Consider the following 17500-nt stretch of genomic DNA (forward strand, 5'->3'; position numbering starts at 1 on the left):
ATCTGGGTATTATCTTCGACCCAACTCTCTCCTTTGAGTCACACATTAAAAGCGTTACTAAAGCGGCCTTCTTTCATCTCCGTAATATCGCAAAAATTCGCTCCATTTTGTCCACTAAAGACGCTGAGATCATTATCCATGCGTTTGTTACGTCTCGCCTCGACTACTGTAATGTATTATTTTCGGGTCTCCCCATGTCTAGCATTAAAAGATTACAGTTGGTACAAAACGCGGCTGCTAGACTTTTGACAAGAACTCGAAAGTTTGATCACATCACGCCTGTACTGGCTCACCTGCACTGGCTTCCTGTGCACTTAAGATGTGACTTTAAGGTTTTACTACTTACATATAAAATACTACACGGTCTAGCTCCATCCTATCTTGCCGATTGTATTGTACCATATGTCCCGGCAAGAAATCTGCGTTCAAAGGACTCCGGCTTATTAGTGATTCCCAAAGCCCAAAAAAAGTCTGCGGGCTATAGAGCGTTTTCCGTTCGGGCTACAGTACTCTGGAATGCCTTCCCGGTAACAGTTCGAGATGCTACCTCAGTAGAAGCATTTAAGTCTCACCTTAAAACTCATTTGTATACTCTGGCCTTTAAATAGACTCCCTTTTTAGACCAGTTGATCTGCCGTTTCTTTTCTTTTTCTTCTATGTCCCACTCTCCCTTGTGGAGGGGGTCCGGTCCGATCCGGTGGCCATGTACTGCTCGCCTGTGTATCGACTGGGGACATCTCTGCGCTGCTGATCCGCCTCCGCTTGGGATGGTTTCCTGCTGGCTCCGCTGTGAACGGGACTCTCGCTGCTGTGTTGGATCCGCTTTGGACTGGACTCTCGCGACTGTGTTGGATCCATTATGGATTGAACTTTCACAGTATCATGTTGAACTTTCACAGTATCATGTTAGACCCGCTCGACATCCATTGCTTTCCTTCTCTCCAAGGTTCTCATAGTCATCATTGTCACCGATGTCCCACTGGGTGTGAGTTTTTCTTGCCCTTATGTGGGCCTACCGAGGATGTCGTAGTGGTTTGTGCAGCCCTTTGAGACACTAGTGATTTAGGGCTATATAAGTAAACATTGATTGATTGATTGATTGATAAATCAAGCGGCAGCTTTGCCCAGGCACATTTCATTTCCAGTCTGGATGTGCGGGGTTGTGGGACTCCCCTCGGCTCTGACTGCTGTGAGGGGCTCCTGTCAACCTGACCTGCCTGTGATTAATAATCATCATTAAGACAACATCTTCATGATTTTTGCTCCCGACCACGGTCATGCACTGTTCGGTCAACAGACTGACGGATCACTGCCAAAAGTGGTGGGAACGTGTATTTTCAACTCTGTACCACTGTAGACCATATGGACCACAGCTGTGAATTTTTTTTCTGGCAGACCTGTAGGGGGTACTCACGGCCCAACAACGGTCCGGCTCTTGGACCCATGGTTAAACACTGACTTAGAGAAGAACATTTTGGAATGACTTTTATTGAAAATAAAAATACTGCCTGCAAGTTGAACATATTGCGTCTAAATAACACAAAACTGTTCAGGTGACATGTGTACACACACAAAAGTCATGTACTGTCAAAGGTCGTTTTCAAGTAATGCTTTTTTCCGAGGAACCAGTGACCCAGACAAGAGTCTTTTGTTCCTGGGATGTTTTCTCCCGTTACAGTCCAGGCTGATACCACCTCCTGGTGTGATAGATCTGCAGGTACTGATGTGGACATGCAGAGAATCTGTGCTGTCAATCAGTTGCACCTCATTTTCATCATCTGACGAATCAACGATAATAATCTTATTTGTTATCAAGTTGTCGGTTGGTTCTTTGGTTTTGTGTTTAACTCCCTTAAAACCCACAGATGTTTGCCGATGTTCTACCTTAATTTTGTGGTCAGAATGAACATCCTCAGAACACGACGGGGCTGATCTATTCAGCAGATGCTCCGACACGGTCATATAGTTGTGCTCCGATCCAGAGGAGTAATCGCAACTGTCTTCAGTTTCACCGCTGTCAAGCTCAACGGATGCAAAACCTTCCTCCTGTAAGGTTTCTTTCATCTCATCCATTTCGTCGTCAAGCACGACGAAATGCTCGGCGAATTGCATGGCGTTGACCTGTTGGTACGTTTCCGACGAGTCGTAGACCTCTAAACTGGGGACTGATGACGGTATCGAAGCTGGCGCTGGTTGACCTTGCTCCCTAGTCTCTTTTGTTGCACCTTCATCAACGTCCCGCTGGGCTTTTGGGGCTTCATATTTCAGGGACAAAAGGTTTAGAGGAATAACACAATAAGCATCAGTCTGGCCCCGCTGTGGGTAGGTGTCACTTTGTGTCGGTGCCATTCTGGATTCAGTCGGCGATGGCATCTCAAATGTCTCATTATCGCTAATGTCTTCGTACTGGGGTGTTTTGCAACATACTTTGATCCTTTCTCCGTCATCGTCTGAAATGTCTTCGTATTGTGCTTCCTCTAGACTTTGTCCAGTGGGTGTCCTCTCACCCTTACTTCCACTTTTTGCAAATTTGACCAGCTTGGCATGAGGATCCTGGCAACGTTTTGGTTTATTGCTCATATTGGAGCCAAAAGACTTATTTAGATTTCGTAATGAGCCATTTCTGACCTTGAAAAAAGGGTGGCGCTTTGTAACAATTGGCTGCTCTTGATGCTTGGTGGAGGTCGCGGTGACTTCCATCATCACTTCCTGACATTCTGTGGGCATAAAAGGGACAGTCGTTATCCATCGTATCTTTTTCTGACTCTGGGATAGGGTTTTGGGCGCTTGGAACTACTACAGGGGAACCGACCCCTCCTTTCCAAATCATTTTTGCTTTCTTCCAGTTAGGAAACTCCACAGAGCTCCTTCAGCTGGTCCACGCTAACCGTGGGTTTAAGCCTTGTGTAGTGGTCATATTGTTGTTACTCAGCCAGCGTCTGTGGGTTCGATGAACCCATTGCATTTTGTGGCTTTTAATGCCTCACAATCAAACACTTTTATGTTAAAATACTCAACAGATGTTTATTGAGATAAGGTAAACATCTGTTCAGCATCTGTTCAAACGCTGGCTGAGTAATATGAACATTGCCCAGAAAATTTCTCTGCCAGTTCCTGCATCCCACAGGGATTCTTCTTTTGTGTTTCTGCACCTGCCGTTCCCACACAAGGTTGCTCTCATTTTCTCGCACATTTGACCCGCTGATGTTTTGTGTACCTACACTCTGTCCTCCTCCTGTCTAGGCCTGCTGTGAGTGTATGTGGTACACAGAACATCAATTTCCACACTTCTATTAACCCCGGGTCCAGTGGACCCGGACATCTTAAATGTAATAGAAATGTGCAAGGGGGAGGTCATTAAATATGTATTGATATGTTATTCACAGAAAATTAGCCAAAGTCAGTGAGTTTCAGTTGGAATACTTAATTGTATAATTTTTCTTTTCATAAAAAAATGAAAATGGGTCCCACAGACCCGAACGCCACACAAGGGTTAAAGACGAGCGGCTTCCTTTTAGCTTATTCTTATTTATGTATCGGTGCAGCTAAGCCAAGTCTAACGTCACACCCAAAAGGTTGTGTGTTAAGGCAAAAATGACCCCATTTCAAATAAAATTAATTTTCGCAATAACTGGGTTCAAAATCTTTAAAACAAAGAGTTGTGATATCTTCATATTCCAAGCATACTTGCCAACCTTGAGACCTCCAAATTCGGGAGTTGGGGGGTGGGGGGTTGGTGGTAGCAGGGGGTGTATGATGTAGCGTCCCAGATGAGTTAGTGCTGCAAGGGTTTCTGGGTCTTTGTTCTGATGTGTTTATGTTGTTACGGTGCGGATGTTCTCCCGAAATGTGTTTGTCATTCTTGTTTGGTGTGGGTTCACAGTGTGGCGCATATTTGTTAGTGTTAAAGTTGTTTATACGGCCACCTTCAGTGTGACCTGTATGGCTGTTGACCAAGTATGCGTTGCATTCACTTGTGTGTGTGTGTAAAATCCGCATATATTGTATCACTGTTGGTATGGAGGAAAAGCGGACGTTACGACAAGTTGTAGAGGACGCTACAAGCGTGCCTTTAAGGCACGCCCCCAATATTGTTGTCCGGGTGGAAATGGGGAGAAATTTGGGAAAATAGTTGCCCCTGGAGGTTTTTGGGAGGGGCACTGAAGTTTGGGAGTTTCCCGGGAAAATCGGGAGGGTTGGCAAGTATGATTCCAAGTATTCCTCATGACATATGTTTTTGACATGTTTGTATTTATGACCCCAAGCAGTTCCTATAGACCAGTCCTAAGGAAATTAAGGTCCACATGTGGCCCGTTAAGCTTTTCAATCTGGCCCGTCGCACATTTCCAAAATATTTTTATATCTTTAACATGGAAAGTATAGCTGCCATTATGATGTGCAGTGATGTTTTCAAATGACCATAAGTCTTGAAGTATACAAAGTATTTCATTGGTTGAAATATGCGGTTTTGCATGATATACTAGTTACTATGGTAATATAATTAGTTACTATGGTAATCTAATTAGTTACTATGGTAATCTAAGTCACAGCAGTTCAGACGTGGCACCAAGCAGTGTGGGTGGGGAGTGTTTCCACAGTGTTTCCAGAGGGGCCGGCCTGAAATAAGGGTGTCAAGGACAGACGCAGAAGCAAATTTTTACAACTAAGTTTAGTGATACACTATATCGCCAAAAGTATTTGGCCTCCCATCCAAATGATGAGAATCAGGTGCCTTAATCACTTGGCCCGGTGTATAAAATCCAGCATTTAGACATGGAGACTGTTTCTACAAACATTTGTGAAAGAATGGGCCGATCTCAGTGATTTCCAGTCATAGGATGATACTTGTGCAACAAATCCAGTCGTGAAATTTCCTCGCTCCTAAATATAACAAAGTCAACTTTATTATGAGAAAAGCGAAGAGTTTGGGAACAACAGCAACTCAGCCACCAAGTGGTAGGCCACATAAACTTATAGAGAGGGGTCAGCGGATGCTGAAGCGCATAGTGCAAAGACTTTCTGCACAGTCGGTTGCTATAGAGCTCCAAACTTCATGTGACCATCCTATTAGCCCACGTACAGTACGCAGAGAGTTTTCATGGAATGGGTTTCCATGGCCGGTCAGCTGCATCTAATCCATAAATCACCAAGTCAAATGCAAAGCGTGGGATGCAGTGGTGTAAAGCAGTGGTCCCCAACCACCGGGCCATGGCCCGATTGGTACAGGGCCGCAGAATAATTTTTTATTAATTCTTATTTAAAAAAAATATATATATATTTTTTTTTTTATTAAATCAACATAAAAAACACAATATACACTTACAATTAGTGCACCAACCACAAAAACCTCCCTTTTTCATGAAAAAGAAAAAAAAAGAAGAAAAGAAAAAAAGCCACCGCCTGGAGCCGTCACCTTTTCCTTTTTTTAAATTTTTTTATTAGTGCTTTACTCTAACTTTCCTCATCCACAAATATTTCATCCTCGCTTAAATTAATGGGGAAATCGTCGCTTTCTTGGTCTGAATTGCTCTTACTGCTGGTGGCTCACATTATAAACAATGTGAGGATGTGAGGAGACCTCACACCCGTGACGTCACGAGCACATCGTCTGCTATTTCCGGTACAGGCAAGGCTTTTTTTATTAGCGACCAAAAGTTGCGAAATTTATCGACGATGTTCTCTACTAAATCCTTTCAGAAAAAATATGGCAATATCGCGAAATGATCAAGTATGACATATAGAATGGACCTGCTATCCCCGTTTAAATAAGAAACTCTCATTTCAGTAGGCATTTAATGCGCCTTATAATCTGGTGCGTCTTATATATGAAAAAAAAATTGAAATAGAACATTCATCGGCTGTGCCCCCTATGGTCCGGAAAATACGGTATTCAAATTATCGCATGCTATTTTGGGGCAGTGTTTCTCGGTTGGTAGAGCGGCTAAATTCTAGGTTCAATCCCTGCTTCTGCCATCCTTGTCACAGCTGTTTTCCTTGGGCAAGACGCTTCATCCACTTGCTCCCGGTGTCACCCACACTGGTTTAAAAATATAACTTAGATAAAAGGGTTTTACACTGTAAATCGCTGTATACAAACTCTGTTTCCATATGAGTTGGGAAAATATGTTTCAACCCATATACGGTGGAATATGCTACGAAGACAACATATTTGATGTTCAAACTGATAAACTTTTTTTTGTGTGCAAATAATCATTAACTTTAGAATTGGATGCAAGCAGCATGTGACAAACAAGTTGAGAAAGGTGGCAATACATACTGATAAAGTTGAGAAATGCTCATCAAACACTTATTTGAAACCTCCCACAGGTGTGCAGGCTAATTGGGAACAGGTGGGTGCCATGATTGGGTATAAAAAAAGCTTCCCAATAAATGCTCAGTCTTTCACAAGAAAGGATAGGGCGAGGTGCACCCCTTTGTCTCCAACTGCGTGAGCAAATAGTCAAACAGTTTAAGAACTACGTTTCTCAAAGTGAAATTGCAAGAAATTTAAGGATTTCAACATCTACGGTCCATAATATCATCAAAAGTTTCAGAGAATCTGGAGAAATCACTCCACGTAAGCGGCATAGCCGGAAACCAACATTGAATGACAGTGACCTTCGAAACCTCAGACGGCACTGTATCAAAAACTGACATCAATCTCTAAATGATATCACCACATGGGCTCAGGAACACTTCGGAAAACCACTGTCACTAAATACAGTTTGTCGCTACATCTGTAAGTGCAAGTTAAAGCTTTACTATGCAAAGGGAAAGCCATTTATCAACAACATCCAGAAACGCCGCCGGCTTCGCTGGGCCTGACATCATCTAAGATGGACTGGTGCAAAGTGGAAAAGTGTTTTGTGGTCTGACGAGTCCACATTTCAAATTGTTTTTGGAAAAATTCCACATCATGTCATCTGGACCAAAGGTTTAGCGAACCATCCAGACTGTTATCGACGCAAAGTTCAAAAGCCATCATCTGTGATGGTATGGGGGTGCATTAGTGCCCAAGGCATGGGTAACTTACACATCTGTGAAGGCACCATTAATGCTGAAAGGTACATACAGGTTTTGGAACAACATATGCTGCCATCTAAGCTCCGTCTTTTTCATGGACGCCCCTGCTTATTTCAGCAAGACAATGCCAAGCCACATGCAGCACATGTTACAAGAGCGTAAAAAAAGAGTGCGGGTACGTTCCTGGCCCGTCTGCAGTCCAGACCTGCCTCCCATCGAAAATGTGTGGCGCATTATCCATCCATCCATCCATTTTCTACCGCTTATTCCCTTTCGGGGTCGCGGGGGGCGCTGGCGCCTATCTCAGCTACAATCGGGCGGAAGGCGGGGTACACCCTGGACAAGTCGCCACCTCATCGCAGGGCCAACACAGATAGACAGACAACATTCACACTCACATTCACACACTAGGGCCAATTTAGGGTTGCCAATCAACCTATCCCCAGGTGCATTATGAAGCGTAAAATACGACAGCGGAGACCCCGGACCGTTGAACGACTGAAGCTCTACATAAGACAAGAATGGGAAAGAATTCCACTTTCAAAGCTTCAACAAATAGTTTTCTCAGTTCCCAAACATTTATTGAGTGTTGTTAAAAGAAAAGGTGATGTAACACAGTGGTGAACATGCCCTTCCCCAACTACTTTGGCACGTGTCGCAGCTATGAAATTCTATGTTAATTATTTGCAAAAAAAAAATGTATGAGTTTGAACATCAAATATCTTGTCTTTGTAGTGTATTCAGTTGAATATGGGTTGAAAAGGATTTGCAAATCATTGTATTCCGTTTATATTTACATCTAACACAATTTCCCAACTCATATGGAAACGGGGTTTGTACATATAATTCACTTAACTTCACTTCTACGGGCTGCACCCGCTCCACAACTGCTGAAAGTGTTTACAATCCAGACGAAGGTTGGCTATTAGTGTCCGCCCTGAGATGGGTAGGTTGTGAGTTCAAACCCCTGCAGAGTCATACCAAAGACTATAGAAATGGGAGCCGTTACCTCCCTGCTTGGCACTCAGCATCAAGGGTTGGAATTGTGGGTTAAATCACCAACATTTTCGGGTGATCGAGGGTGATGGCTCAAATGCAGAGAATAATTTCGCCACACCTAGTGTGTGTGTGACAATCATTGGTACTTGAACTTTATATTTGTTGTGTGACTGTTGTACCTTTGGTAGTGGCTGCAGATCCATGATCACTGTTGTTTAAAGTCGTAAAGTACGCAAGCCTTTCTTCAATCACGGATTGTATTTGTTCATCTGTTGGCGGCTTTTGTCCTCGTCTTGGCGAATGTCCACATTTTAACGGGGTAGAACACATCTGTTTCCCACCAACGGTCAAAGGGGCAAAGCTGAGATTTTGCGCTCTCATTTGTCCAAAATCCAAAGCCCTCTGTGAATTATGCGATGGCTGCTGCGTTGGGTGGTAGCTGGCGTTTGTCTTCGTTGATGAAATGGGAGAATCTAAAAATGATTTGCCATTTTCATTGACCGTCTCTGATGTCCCCGGTCGTCGGTGAGATCTCTGGACCAGTCCAATTGCTGCGTTTGCTTGGCTTCCGGTTTGTTCCTGTTGGAGGCTGGCTAGATGACTGCCTTCACAGTGTCGCTCAGACCGATTTGCTTCTGCGGTGTTGAGCAGTTCGTCCTCCGAGTGACCCGCTGAATCACTCATGACATGACTGTTCCGAGGTGAAGAGAGCGGAGCAATGGCAGTCGATTGTTGGAACGCAGGACAGGCCTTTTCTTTAGTGCCTAAAAATCCAGGACGCATTGCTAGTAAGGAGTCTTCTGTACGACTTCAGTTAATTCTGTAAAAAAAAAAAAAAAACGGGGCAAAGAAAGAATATTAGCTGTAGACACACCAAAAGTGTACATATAATGTAGTAACAGACACCTTCATAACAATATGTAATGTTTTATATACACACTGCAAGTATATATATAATGTAGTAACAGACACCTTCATAACAATATGTAATACGTACAATATACACACTGCGAGTGTATATGATGTAGTAACAGACACTGTCATAACAATATTTATGTACAATATACACACTGCAAGTATGTGTATATATATATATATATATATATATATATATATATATATATATATATATACATATACATATACATACACAATGTAGTAACACAGGCCTTCATAACAATATGTAATATATTTTATAGACACACCAAAAGTGTACATATATCATGTTGTAACAGACACCTTCATAACAATATGTAATTTCTTTAATATACCCACTGCAAGTGTACCTATATCATGTAATAACTGTCAGGCTTGTCCCTGACAGTTTGGTTATGTTTTAGTTTTTCTTCTGTGTTTGTTTTATTTCCTGTCAGCACTCTTTTTTTGGTAGTTTCCTGCTTGTCTCCCTGAGCGCTGTTTCCCCTCAGCTGTGGCCAGGTGCCAATCAGTAGTGATTATTACATTTTATCAGAAGTGTAGATAGAACATGTTAAAAGAGAAACTAAGCAGATATTAACAGTAAATGAACAAATGGATTAATAATTCATTTTCTACCACTTGTCCTTAATAATTTTGACAAAATAATAGGTAGATAAATGACACAATATGTTACTGCATACATCAGCAGACTAAATTAGGAGCCTTTGTTTGTTTACTTACTACTAAAAGTCAAGTTGTCTAGTATGCTCACTATTTTATTTAAGGACAAACTCGCAATAAGAAACATATGTTTAATGTACCCTATGATTTTTTTTTTGTTAAAATAAAGGCAATAATGCAATTTTTTGTGGTCCCCTTTATTTACAAAAGTACCGAAAACTAGCAAAATAATTTTGGTACCGGTATCGGGACAACACTAATCGAGATATACTTTTTTGTGTCCATATTGCTCAGCCCTGCTATGTTATAATGTAGTTGTTTTTTTAAATGGTGACCAGAAATTAAATGGGAAATATACAGATTTTATTTTATTTTTTTCACAGTGTACGTGAAAAAATATTTTTAATACTAAAATGCATAAGAAATTTCAAAAAATTATCTCAAACAAACAAAACAAAAAAAACGAGTTTAACACCCCTGCATTAATATCATGTGTTATGTCTACTAATCTGAAAACATGATTACGGATATCTGACCAAAGTTCTTGCTTAAATGCAAGAGTGAAAAAAAAATGGCCAAGTTTTTGTTTGGAAGGTCAATTTATCACTTGTGATGTTGCAAACTAACTTAAGTTGAGTTATACACAAATCATGCTTTACCTTTGCAACCTCATTATTCTATTGGCTAAGGTTTGTATTCATAAATGTAAGTTTCTCAATACCCGACCTGTCTTTTGTGCCATTAAAAAATATTTAAAACTCTACATTAAAACACGCTCTACCTTTTATTCATAGCTGTATGTAGAAGTGGCTGGTTGTATCAGCTCTGCTGCTTTAATGTCTTTCATGTCTTTTGTTTTCTTTGATGTTTCCCTCTTACACACATGTAAGAGGGATGTGTACTAAGGCTATGAGGGTTTTTTTTTTTATTATTAATTTTTTTCCCCTTGGCCTCAGTCTGGACCCCCTCTCCAGAGGCCCAGGCTTAGACAGATTTTCTTTAATTTAATTTTAATCTTTTATTTTTAAATAAATTTCTATCCATCTATAACAACAAAATAACTGTGAAAACGATGATGCTGTGTTCCAAATTTAAGTTATTTACTGAAATTGAGTGAGCCTATGGCTTTGTACTTTATTATATATGTATATATATATTAGGGATGCACCGATTAATCAGTAACCGAATATATTCGGCCGAATATGGCAAAAAAAGCCACATTTGGCCTTCGGTGGAATGAGTTAAAAGCAAGGCCGAATAGTGGCGTGTGACGCACTGACGCAATTTTTTGACGCAGTGACGCAATCAACCAACGTGCAGTGACGCGGTGACGTTGTAACCTGGCGCCTTCGGAAAAATGTCAGCAGTGTGGAGATATTTTAAAGTGTCGGAAAGTGACAAAATAATTGCAGTTTGCAACGAATGTTCAGCCAAACTGTCTTGAGGAAGTGCCTCAGCAAAGACCTTCAGCACTACTGCTTTAATTTATAATTTAAAAGCCAAACACCCAGAAAAGCATATCGAGTACGAGAAAGAGACGTCTGCGGCTGAAAAAGTTTGCGACTGACAGTGCCAAAGCAAACGGAATTACAAAGAAGGTAATGGAGTTTATGGCTTTGGATGATCAATCGTTTTGTGTTGTGGAGGACATCGGCTTTCGGAGACTCATGGAGCACATTGAGCCCCGTTACACGATACCGAGCAGACAGTATTTTTCTGATGTGTGCTTACCGGAGATGTATGACAGTGTTGCAGCCCGCGTCCACGAGCTCTTGGTTAAAGATAATGATATTCACTTCAGCTTCAAGACAGACATATGGAGCGCGGATGTCAGCCCCACCAGCATGCTGAGTTGAACTGCACAATGGGTAGACGAGGATTTCAGGTTACAAAACATTGTACTTCACTCACAGGATTTCAGAGGGTCCCATACGGCAGCAGCCATATCCGACGCATTCACCAGGATGTTTGAAATGTGGCAAATAGACCGGGCTAAAGTTATTTATATTAAAATAAATTACATTAAAATTGTTTTATACATAGTTAGTTTCCTTCTTTTTATTCTGAAGCTGAAGTACTGTTATTGACAAATCTGTTCCGGCCTGGGATATGTTGTGTACCTGTATAAGTGTATGAGGTTACAAGCACACACTTATTGAGATTTAGTGGGGCCTCTGTTTACATTATTAGCCTGTTGTGTAGGCTAGCTGTATAAGTGTAAGAGGTTACAAGCACACACTTAATTGAGATTTACTTGAGCCTTCTGTTTACATTATTAGCCTATCTACTATGGCTAAGCAGACTTTTGCCAAAAGGACAATAATTCATTTGTGGTGGGTTTATCCACTTTAATGCACTTCATTATTTTTTTGGAATGCATGTTTTGTTTGAAGGCCTAATATAAATGAAAAACTGTGCTTTTTTTGAAAAGCAAAGGCTACTGGAATATTAAAAAAATATCAATATTCAATAAAAATTTACTTTACTTGAAAAACATGTCTAAAAATGTATTCTAGGCTATTTATGCAATTGAAAAAAGTTGTGAAAAACTGCATTCATTATTCGGTATTCGGCCAAGCGCTTAAATTTTATATGGTTTCGGCCACAAATTTTCATTTCGGTGCATCCCTAATATATATATATATATATATATATATATATATACATGTATACATATATATACACACATACATATATATATATATATACACAAAGTCTGGGTTTCTCTGCTTAGGCTGTTGCCCCCGCTACCCGACCTCGGATAAGCGGAAGAAGATCGATGGCTCGATGGATATATATAAATACATATACATATATATACATATACACATATATATATACATACAAATACATATACACATACATATATATATACATACATGTATATATACATATGCGTATACATACATACATATATATATACATACATGTATATATACATATGCGTATACATACATACATACATATATATACATACATGTATATATACATATGCGTATACATACATACATACATAAATATACATACATATATATATATATATACATATGCGTATACATACATACATACATATATACATACATATATGCATATATATATATATATATACATATGCGTATACATATATACATACATATATACATATATACTTATATATGTACACATATATATACATATATATATATATACATATGTACATTTATATATATATATATATATATACCGTATTTCCTTGAATTGCCGTCAGGGCGCTAATTAATTTAAAACCTCTTCTCACTCCTGCACTTACCAAAGGCATGCGGTAAAAGATAGATAGATAGATAGATAGATGGATAGATAGTACTTTATTTATTCCGTCAGGAGAGTTTCTTCAGGAAAATTAACATTTTCAGCACAATCCCTTTCAAGATAGGACAAACATTACAGGGAGACAGAACAGGATCGCTGATGGGTCTGCCGGCTTCCAGCGCCCCTTACAAAAAAGGTGAGATACAGGTAAACAAGGGGTAAGTAAGCATGCGCAAATTATTTTAAAACCTCTTCTCACTCTGGAACTTACCAAAGGCATGCAGTAAAAATTTGAGTGTGATGTAAGCTTGGACCTTAAATCCTACTGAACAGCTCTTAATCTTCTACCCTTTAAGCCATTTCAAATTACCGGTATTGAAATCAGCCTCCTCCATTTTGAAAATGATGACAGGGGAAGTTTCACTCGTGACGTCACGAGTTTGACCATACTATATGCCCTGCGGCAATTCAAGGAAATACGGTGTATATATATATATATATATATATATACACACATATATATATATATATACATATGTATATATATATATATGTATATATTTGCATTCTATTTTAGTTACTTTGAATTTACAACCCGATGGCGCTGTTTTATTTTGTACTGTTTTGTACTTATTTTGATTATTGTTTCTCGTCTGTCTGTAAATGTGGAAATTTCTAAATTAACGTTTAAAAAAAAATCCACTTCCGGTAGCTGAAACTACGTTATGCTATCCATCCATTTCCTACCGCTTATTCCCTTTTGGGGTCGCGGGGGGAGCTGGCGCCTATCTCAGCAACAATCGGGCGGAAGGCGGGGTACACCCTGGACAAGTCGCCACCTTATGCCGTCATTTTAAAATTCAAAATTTGAGTTGGATTATTATGTTGAGTTGGATAATTGGGCCGATGTGACGGTTTGTAAACTTATTCTGTGTTTTATATGAATAGTATACGTGTGTTTGTCACAGTCTACACACTGAAATAAGAGATAGTTAATAGACTAACAAAATAGACGTTTAAAAAAAAAAAAAAAAAAAGACTTACCATTTGGCGCCTGGACACAAAATGTACTCAAACTTTACTTATTTTAGTCGGGAAGCTTGGAAAGCTTCTGGTTTACGTTCCTTGATGAATTATAAAAAACAAGTAGATAACCTGTGTGCCGCTGTGCTTGTTTAAAAACAAAATAAAGGAAGTTTAGCAGTACTTCCCTTCACGTCTTTTAAACAGGGTAAAGTTGATTCGCCATCCGGAAAGCAAGCTCGGTTCACGCATGCGCATGCGTAGCCTTCTTCTTCTTTTGTTTTTATGGCGGTTGGCAATCAACCTTCTGGTGTGCATTACCGCCATCTACTGTAATGGAGTGTGGACCGAGGTGGATCCCTACTCTATATTCTTTTATTTAACCCAGTGTTTTTTAAATATGTGTATATTGCTTTTTATCCTATGTTTTCTGAATGCAATCCTAATATACTTCCCACTTCTAACCTAATATTTTCTTTTGCTAACTTATTTTCCAGTATTTCTCTTTCTCTATTATATTTCCTACATTGTATTAAGACATGGTCAACATTTTCTATCTGGTGGCAAAAATCACACAGCCCTGTAGTATGTTTGCCTATCAATTTTAGTGAACTATTTAGATATGTATGGCCTAATCTCATTCTAGTAATAATGTATTCTTCTTTCCTATTTCTACCCCCTCCTCTCATGACACCTACTCTCCTCTGGACTTTGTAAAACTCTCTACCTTTTGTTTCCTTATTCCAATTATTCTGCCACTTTTTATTGTGTTCTATCTTAATTATGCTCTTCACTTCTTCTTTACTGTGCCTAATCTCCATGTTTACTTCTGTTTTAGTGGTTGCTTGTTTTGCGTATCTATCAGCTAACTCATTTCCCTCAACTCCTACATGAGCAGGAACCCAGAGAAATGTTACCACACCTCCCGTTTTATTTATCCTGTAGATTGCCTGAACTATTTCATAAACTATATCTAGTCTTGTTTCTGATGCTATGTTTTTTATGCTCATCAATGCACTGCTGGAGTCCGAGCACACGACTGCTTTCCTTGCTTTGTTTTCCTCTATCCAGTTAACTGCCATATAAATTGCTACCAATTCCCCCGTAAAAACAGATAGTTTATCACTGACTCTTTTATTTAACACTATATTTCTCTGTGGGATAACTGCAGCAGCTCCTACTTTACTATTTATAGCTTTTGATGCATCTGTGAATATCATGATGTTATCAAAAAACATTTCCTCAATCCAATGTTCTATCTGGTAACTATTTAAATTTCTATTCTTCAGTAACTGCATGTCTACCTTTGGGTTTTCAAACATCCACGGTGGTATTGCAGGAATTGGTACTGTAGGGCTCACTTTAATATTGTCAATTTGTGCTTTGATACATATATCTCCTATTATCCACCCAAAACTATTCATTTTTTTCTTCTCTTTTTCTTGGCAGTTTAGTAGCACTTGACGGGTTGGATGTCCTTGCTTGGATCCTTTTAAGTTTGCCCAATAAACTGCTGAGAGTTGATCTCTCCTCATGTTCAAAGGTTTTTCGTTCATTTCTACTTGTAATGCTGCCACTGGAGTAGATTTAGTAGCTCCACAACATAATCTTAACGCCTGCGACTGGATCCGGTCTATTTTCCCAAGTAGTGTTTTTGAAGCAGATTGATAAATAATGCATCCGTAGTCAATAACAGATCGAATTAAAGTGATATATATTGTTTTAAATGTCAACCTATCAGCCCCCCAATCTTTACCCCTCAAAGCCCTCATTATATTTAACACCTTTTTACTTTTCTCCACTATTTTGCTGATGTGGGTTGACCAGTTAATATTTTTATCAAACCATATTCCTAAATATTTAAATACTTGTACCTCTTCTATGTTTTCTCCATAGAGTTTTATTTGGACCTTGTTTTGTACTTTCCTCTTCGTGAAATTTATGACTTTTGTCTTTCCAACAGAGAATCTTAAACCCCAAGCCGTCCCCCAGTCTTGAACATTATTTACGGCTTTTTGAATCTTCTTTTCTATATGATTTGTATTTCTACCTCTCTTCCACATCACTCCATCATCAGCAAACAATGCCACCTCCACTAACCCTTCCACTTCACTAAAAACTTCATTTACCATGATGGAAAATAGTACTGGACTTATTATACTCCCTTGTGGGGTCCCATTTTCCACTTCGTATTCTCTGCTATATTCATTCTCTATTTTTACTAATAATGTTCTACTTGTTAAAAAGTATTTTATCCATCTGCACATTCTTCCTCTAATCCCAATCTTATTTAGTTTCATCAGCAACCCCTGTTTCCACAACATATCATACGCTTTCTCTGTGTCAAAAAATACCGCAATTATACTTTCTTTATTTATTTGTCCCTTTCTAATGTCCTCTTCCAGCTGCACTGCTGGGTCATTTGTGCTTCTTGCTTTGCGAAAACCACTTTGGTAGTTTTTTACAATTTCTTTTGACTCTAAATAATATATTAATCTTTCATTAATCATTTTTTCCATTACTTTGCCCAAATTTGAGGTCAATGCTATCGGCCTATAATTTCCTGCCTCTTCCGGATCTTTCCCTGGCTTGCATATTGGAATTATTACAGCTGTTTTCCACTCATCTGGTAATTTTCCTTCTTCATATATCCTATTATATAATTTCAAAACCACTTCTTTGCCGATGCTACCTAAATTTTTGATCATTTGATAACTCACCAGGTCTTCCCCTGGCGTCGTATTTTTAACTTTTTTTAAAATTCGAACCATTTCATCCAAAGAAAATGTCATATCCATAGTGTTGGTAAAACTATTATTGTTGTCTTCCTTCATTTCCTTAATATTTAAACTAATTGTTTCTTCTCTCTTTTGTTTTTCTACATTTCTCAAATTATCATTACTGTGCACTTTAACAAAGGTTTTTGCTAAAAGTTCTGCTTTTTCTTTATTTCCTACCACACTCCGCGTTCCATCTTTCATCACATGATTTGTATGTTCTTTTCTGACCCCTGACATTCTCTTGATCATTCCCCACACTTGGCTTAAAGGAGTTGTTCTATTTAGTGTTTCACAAAAAGTTCTCCAATGGTGTTTTCTTGTTTTTTTAATAACATACCTTACTCTTTTTTTTCCAAGATGGCGCTGCTGTAGTGGCTGCTGTAGGCAGGAGCTCTGTGCTCTTGTGTCATCCTTTTGTGTTTCCCTCTTGTTTTCATGTGTTATTATATTTTTTTGCATTTTGGTCCGGGACCCTTTGGGACTGAGTGACAAGGGGTGTCACTTTTGTGACCTCTGTGGTGCTTTTTTTGTGGACTTCTGGATCTGCCTCCCGGGAGCCTTTTGGCCATGGAGACCAGCTGCTGGGTCTCTGCTACACCGGAGTCGGTTTGGAGGGACTGGAAGAGATGCGAATGAGGGGACAGGGCTGCGGAGCTAGCACTGAGCGCTGGGACGGAGAGGCTTCGCGGTGTCTTGACTGGGTGAGCAGGTGTCGGACACATCAGTCACCTTGGACGTATCATCGCTCATCCATGCGGACTGGACATTGGCCGAGAGTGGAGTCGGCT

General features: G+C 39.6%; 1 protein-coding gene across 3 annotated transcripts; it reads right to left on the bottom strand.

Moving 5' to 3' along the window:
- Positions 1–1472: 1472 nt before the first annotated feature.
- LOC133560910 (uncharacterized) lies at positions 1473–14183 on the bottom strand. 3 transcript variants are annotated; one of them, XM_061913944.1, is made up of 5 exons: positions 13954–14183; positions 11353–11478; positions 8202–8842; positions 2629–2717; positions 1473–2553 (listed from the first exon to the last, which is right to left on the bottom strand). In XM_061913944.1, the coding sequence occupies exons 3-5, from the start codon at positions 8803–8805 to the stop codon at positions 1588–1590; spliced, it is 1659 nt and encodes a 552-aa protein (XP_061769928.1). In that variant the 5' UTR covers positions 8806–8842; positions 11353–11478; positions 13954–14183; the 3' UTR covers positions 1473–1587. The 3 variants fall into 3 exon arrangements, with proteins under 3 accessions (XP_061769928.1, XP_061769925.1, XP_061769926.1); XM_061913941.1 differs by having other exon boundaries at positions 1473–2717; XM_061913942.1 differs by lacking the exon at positions 11353–11478 and having other exon boundaries at positions 1473–2717.
- Between the last annotated feature and the right edge of the window lie 3317 nt (positions 14184–17500).

This window comes from Nerophis ophidion, linkage group LG10, assembly GCF_033978795.1.
Source record: "Nerophis ophidion isolate RoL-2023_Sa linkage group LG10, RoL_Noph_v1.0, whole genome shotgun sequence".
Lineage (NCBI taxonomy): Eukaryota > Metazoa > Chordata > Actinopteri > Syngnathiformes > Syngnathidae > Nerophis > Nerophis ophidion.

Excerpts from the sequence above, each read along its gene's own strand:
- LOC133560910 (XM_061913942.1), bottom strand. The coding sequence starts at position 8,805 with ATGCGTCCTGGATTTTTAGGCACTAAAGAAAAGGCCTGTCCTGCGTTC. Across the intron at positions 2,718-8,201 it reads ATCTGCAGCCACTACCAAAG|AATGTCAGGAAGTGATGATG; the intron begins GTACAACAGTCA and ends TTATGCCCACAG.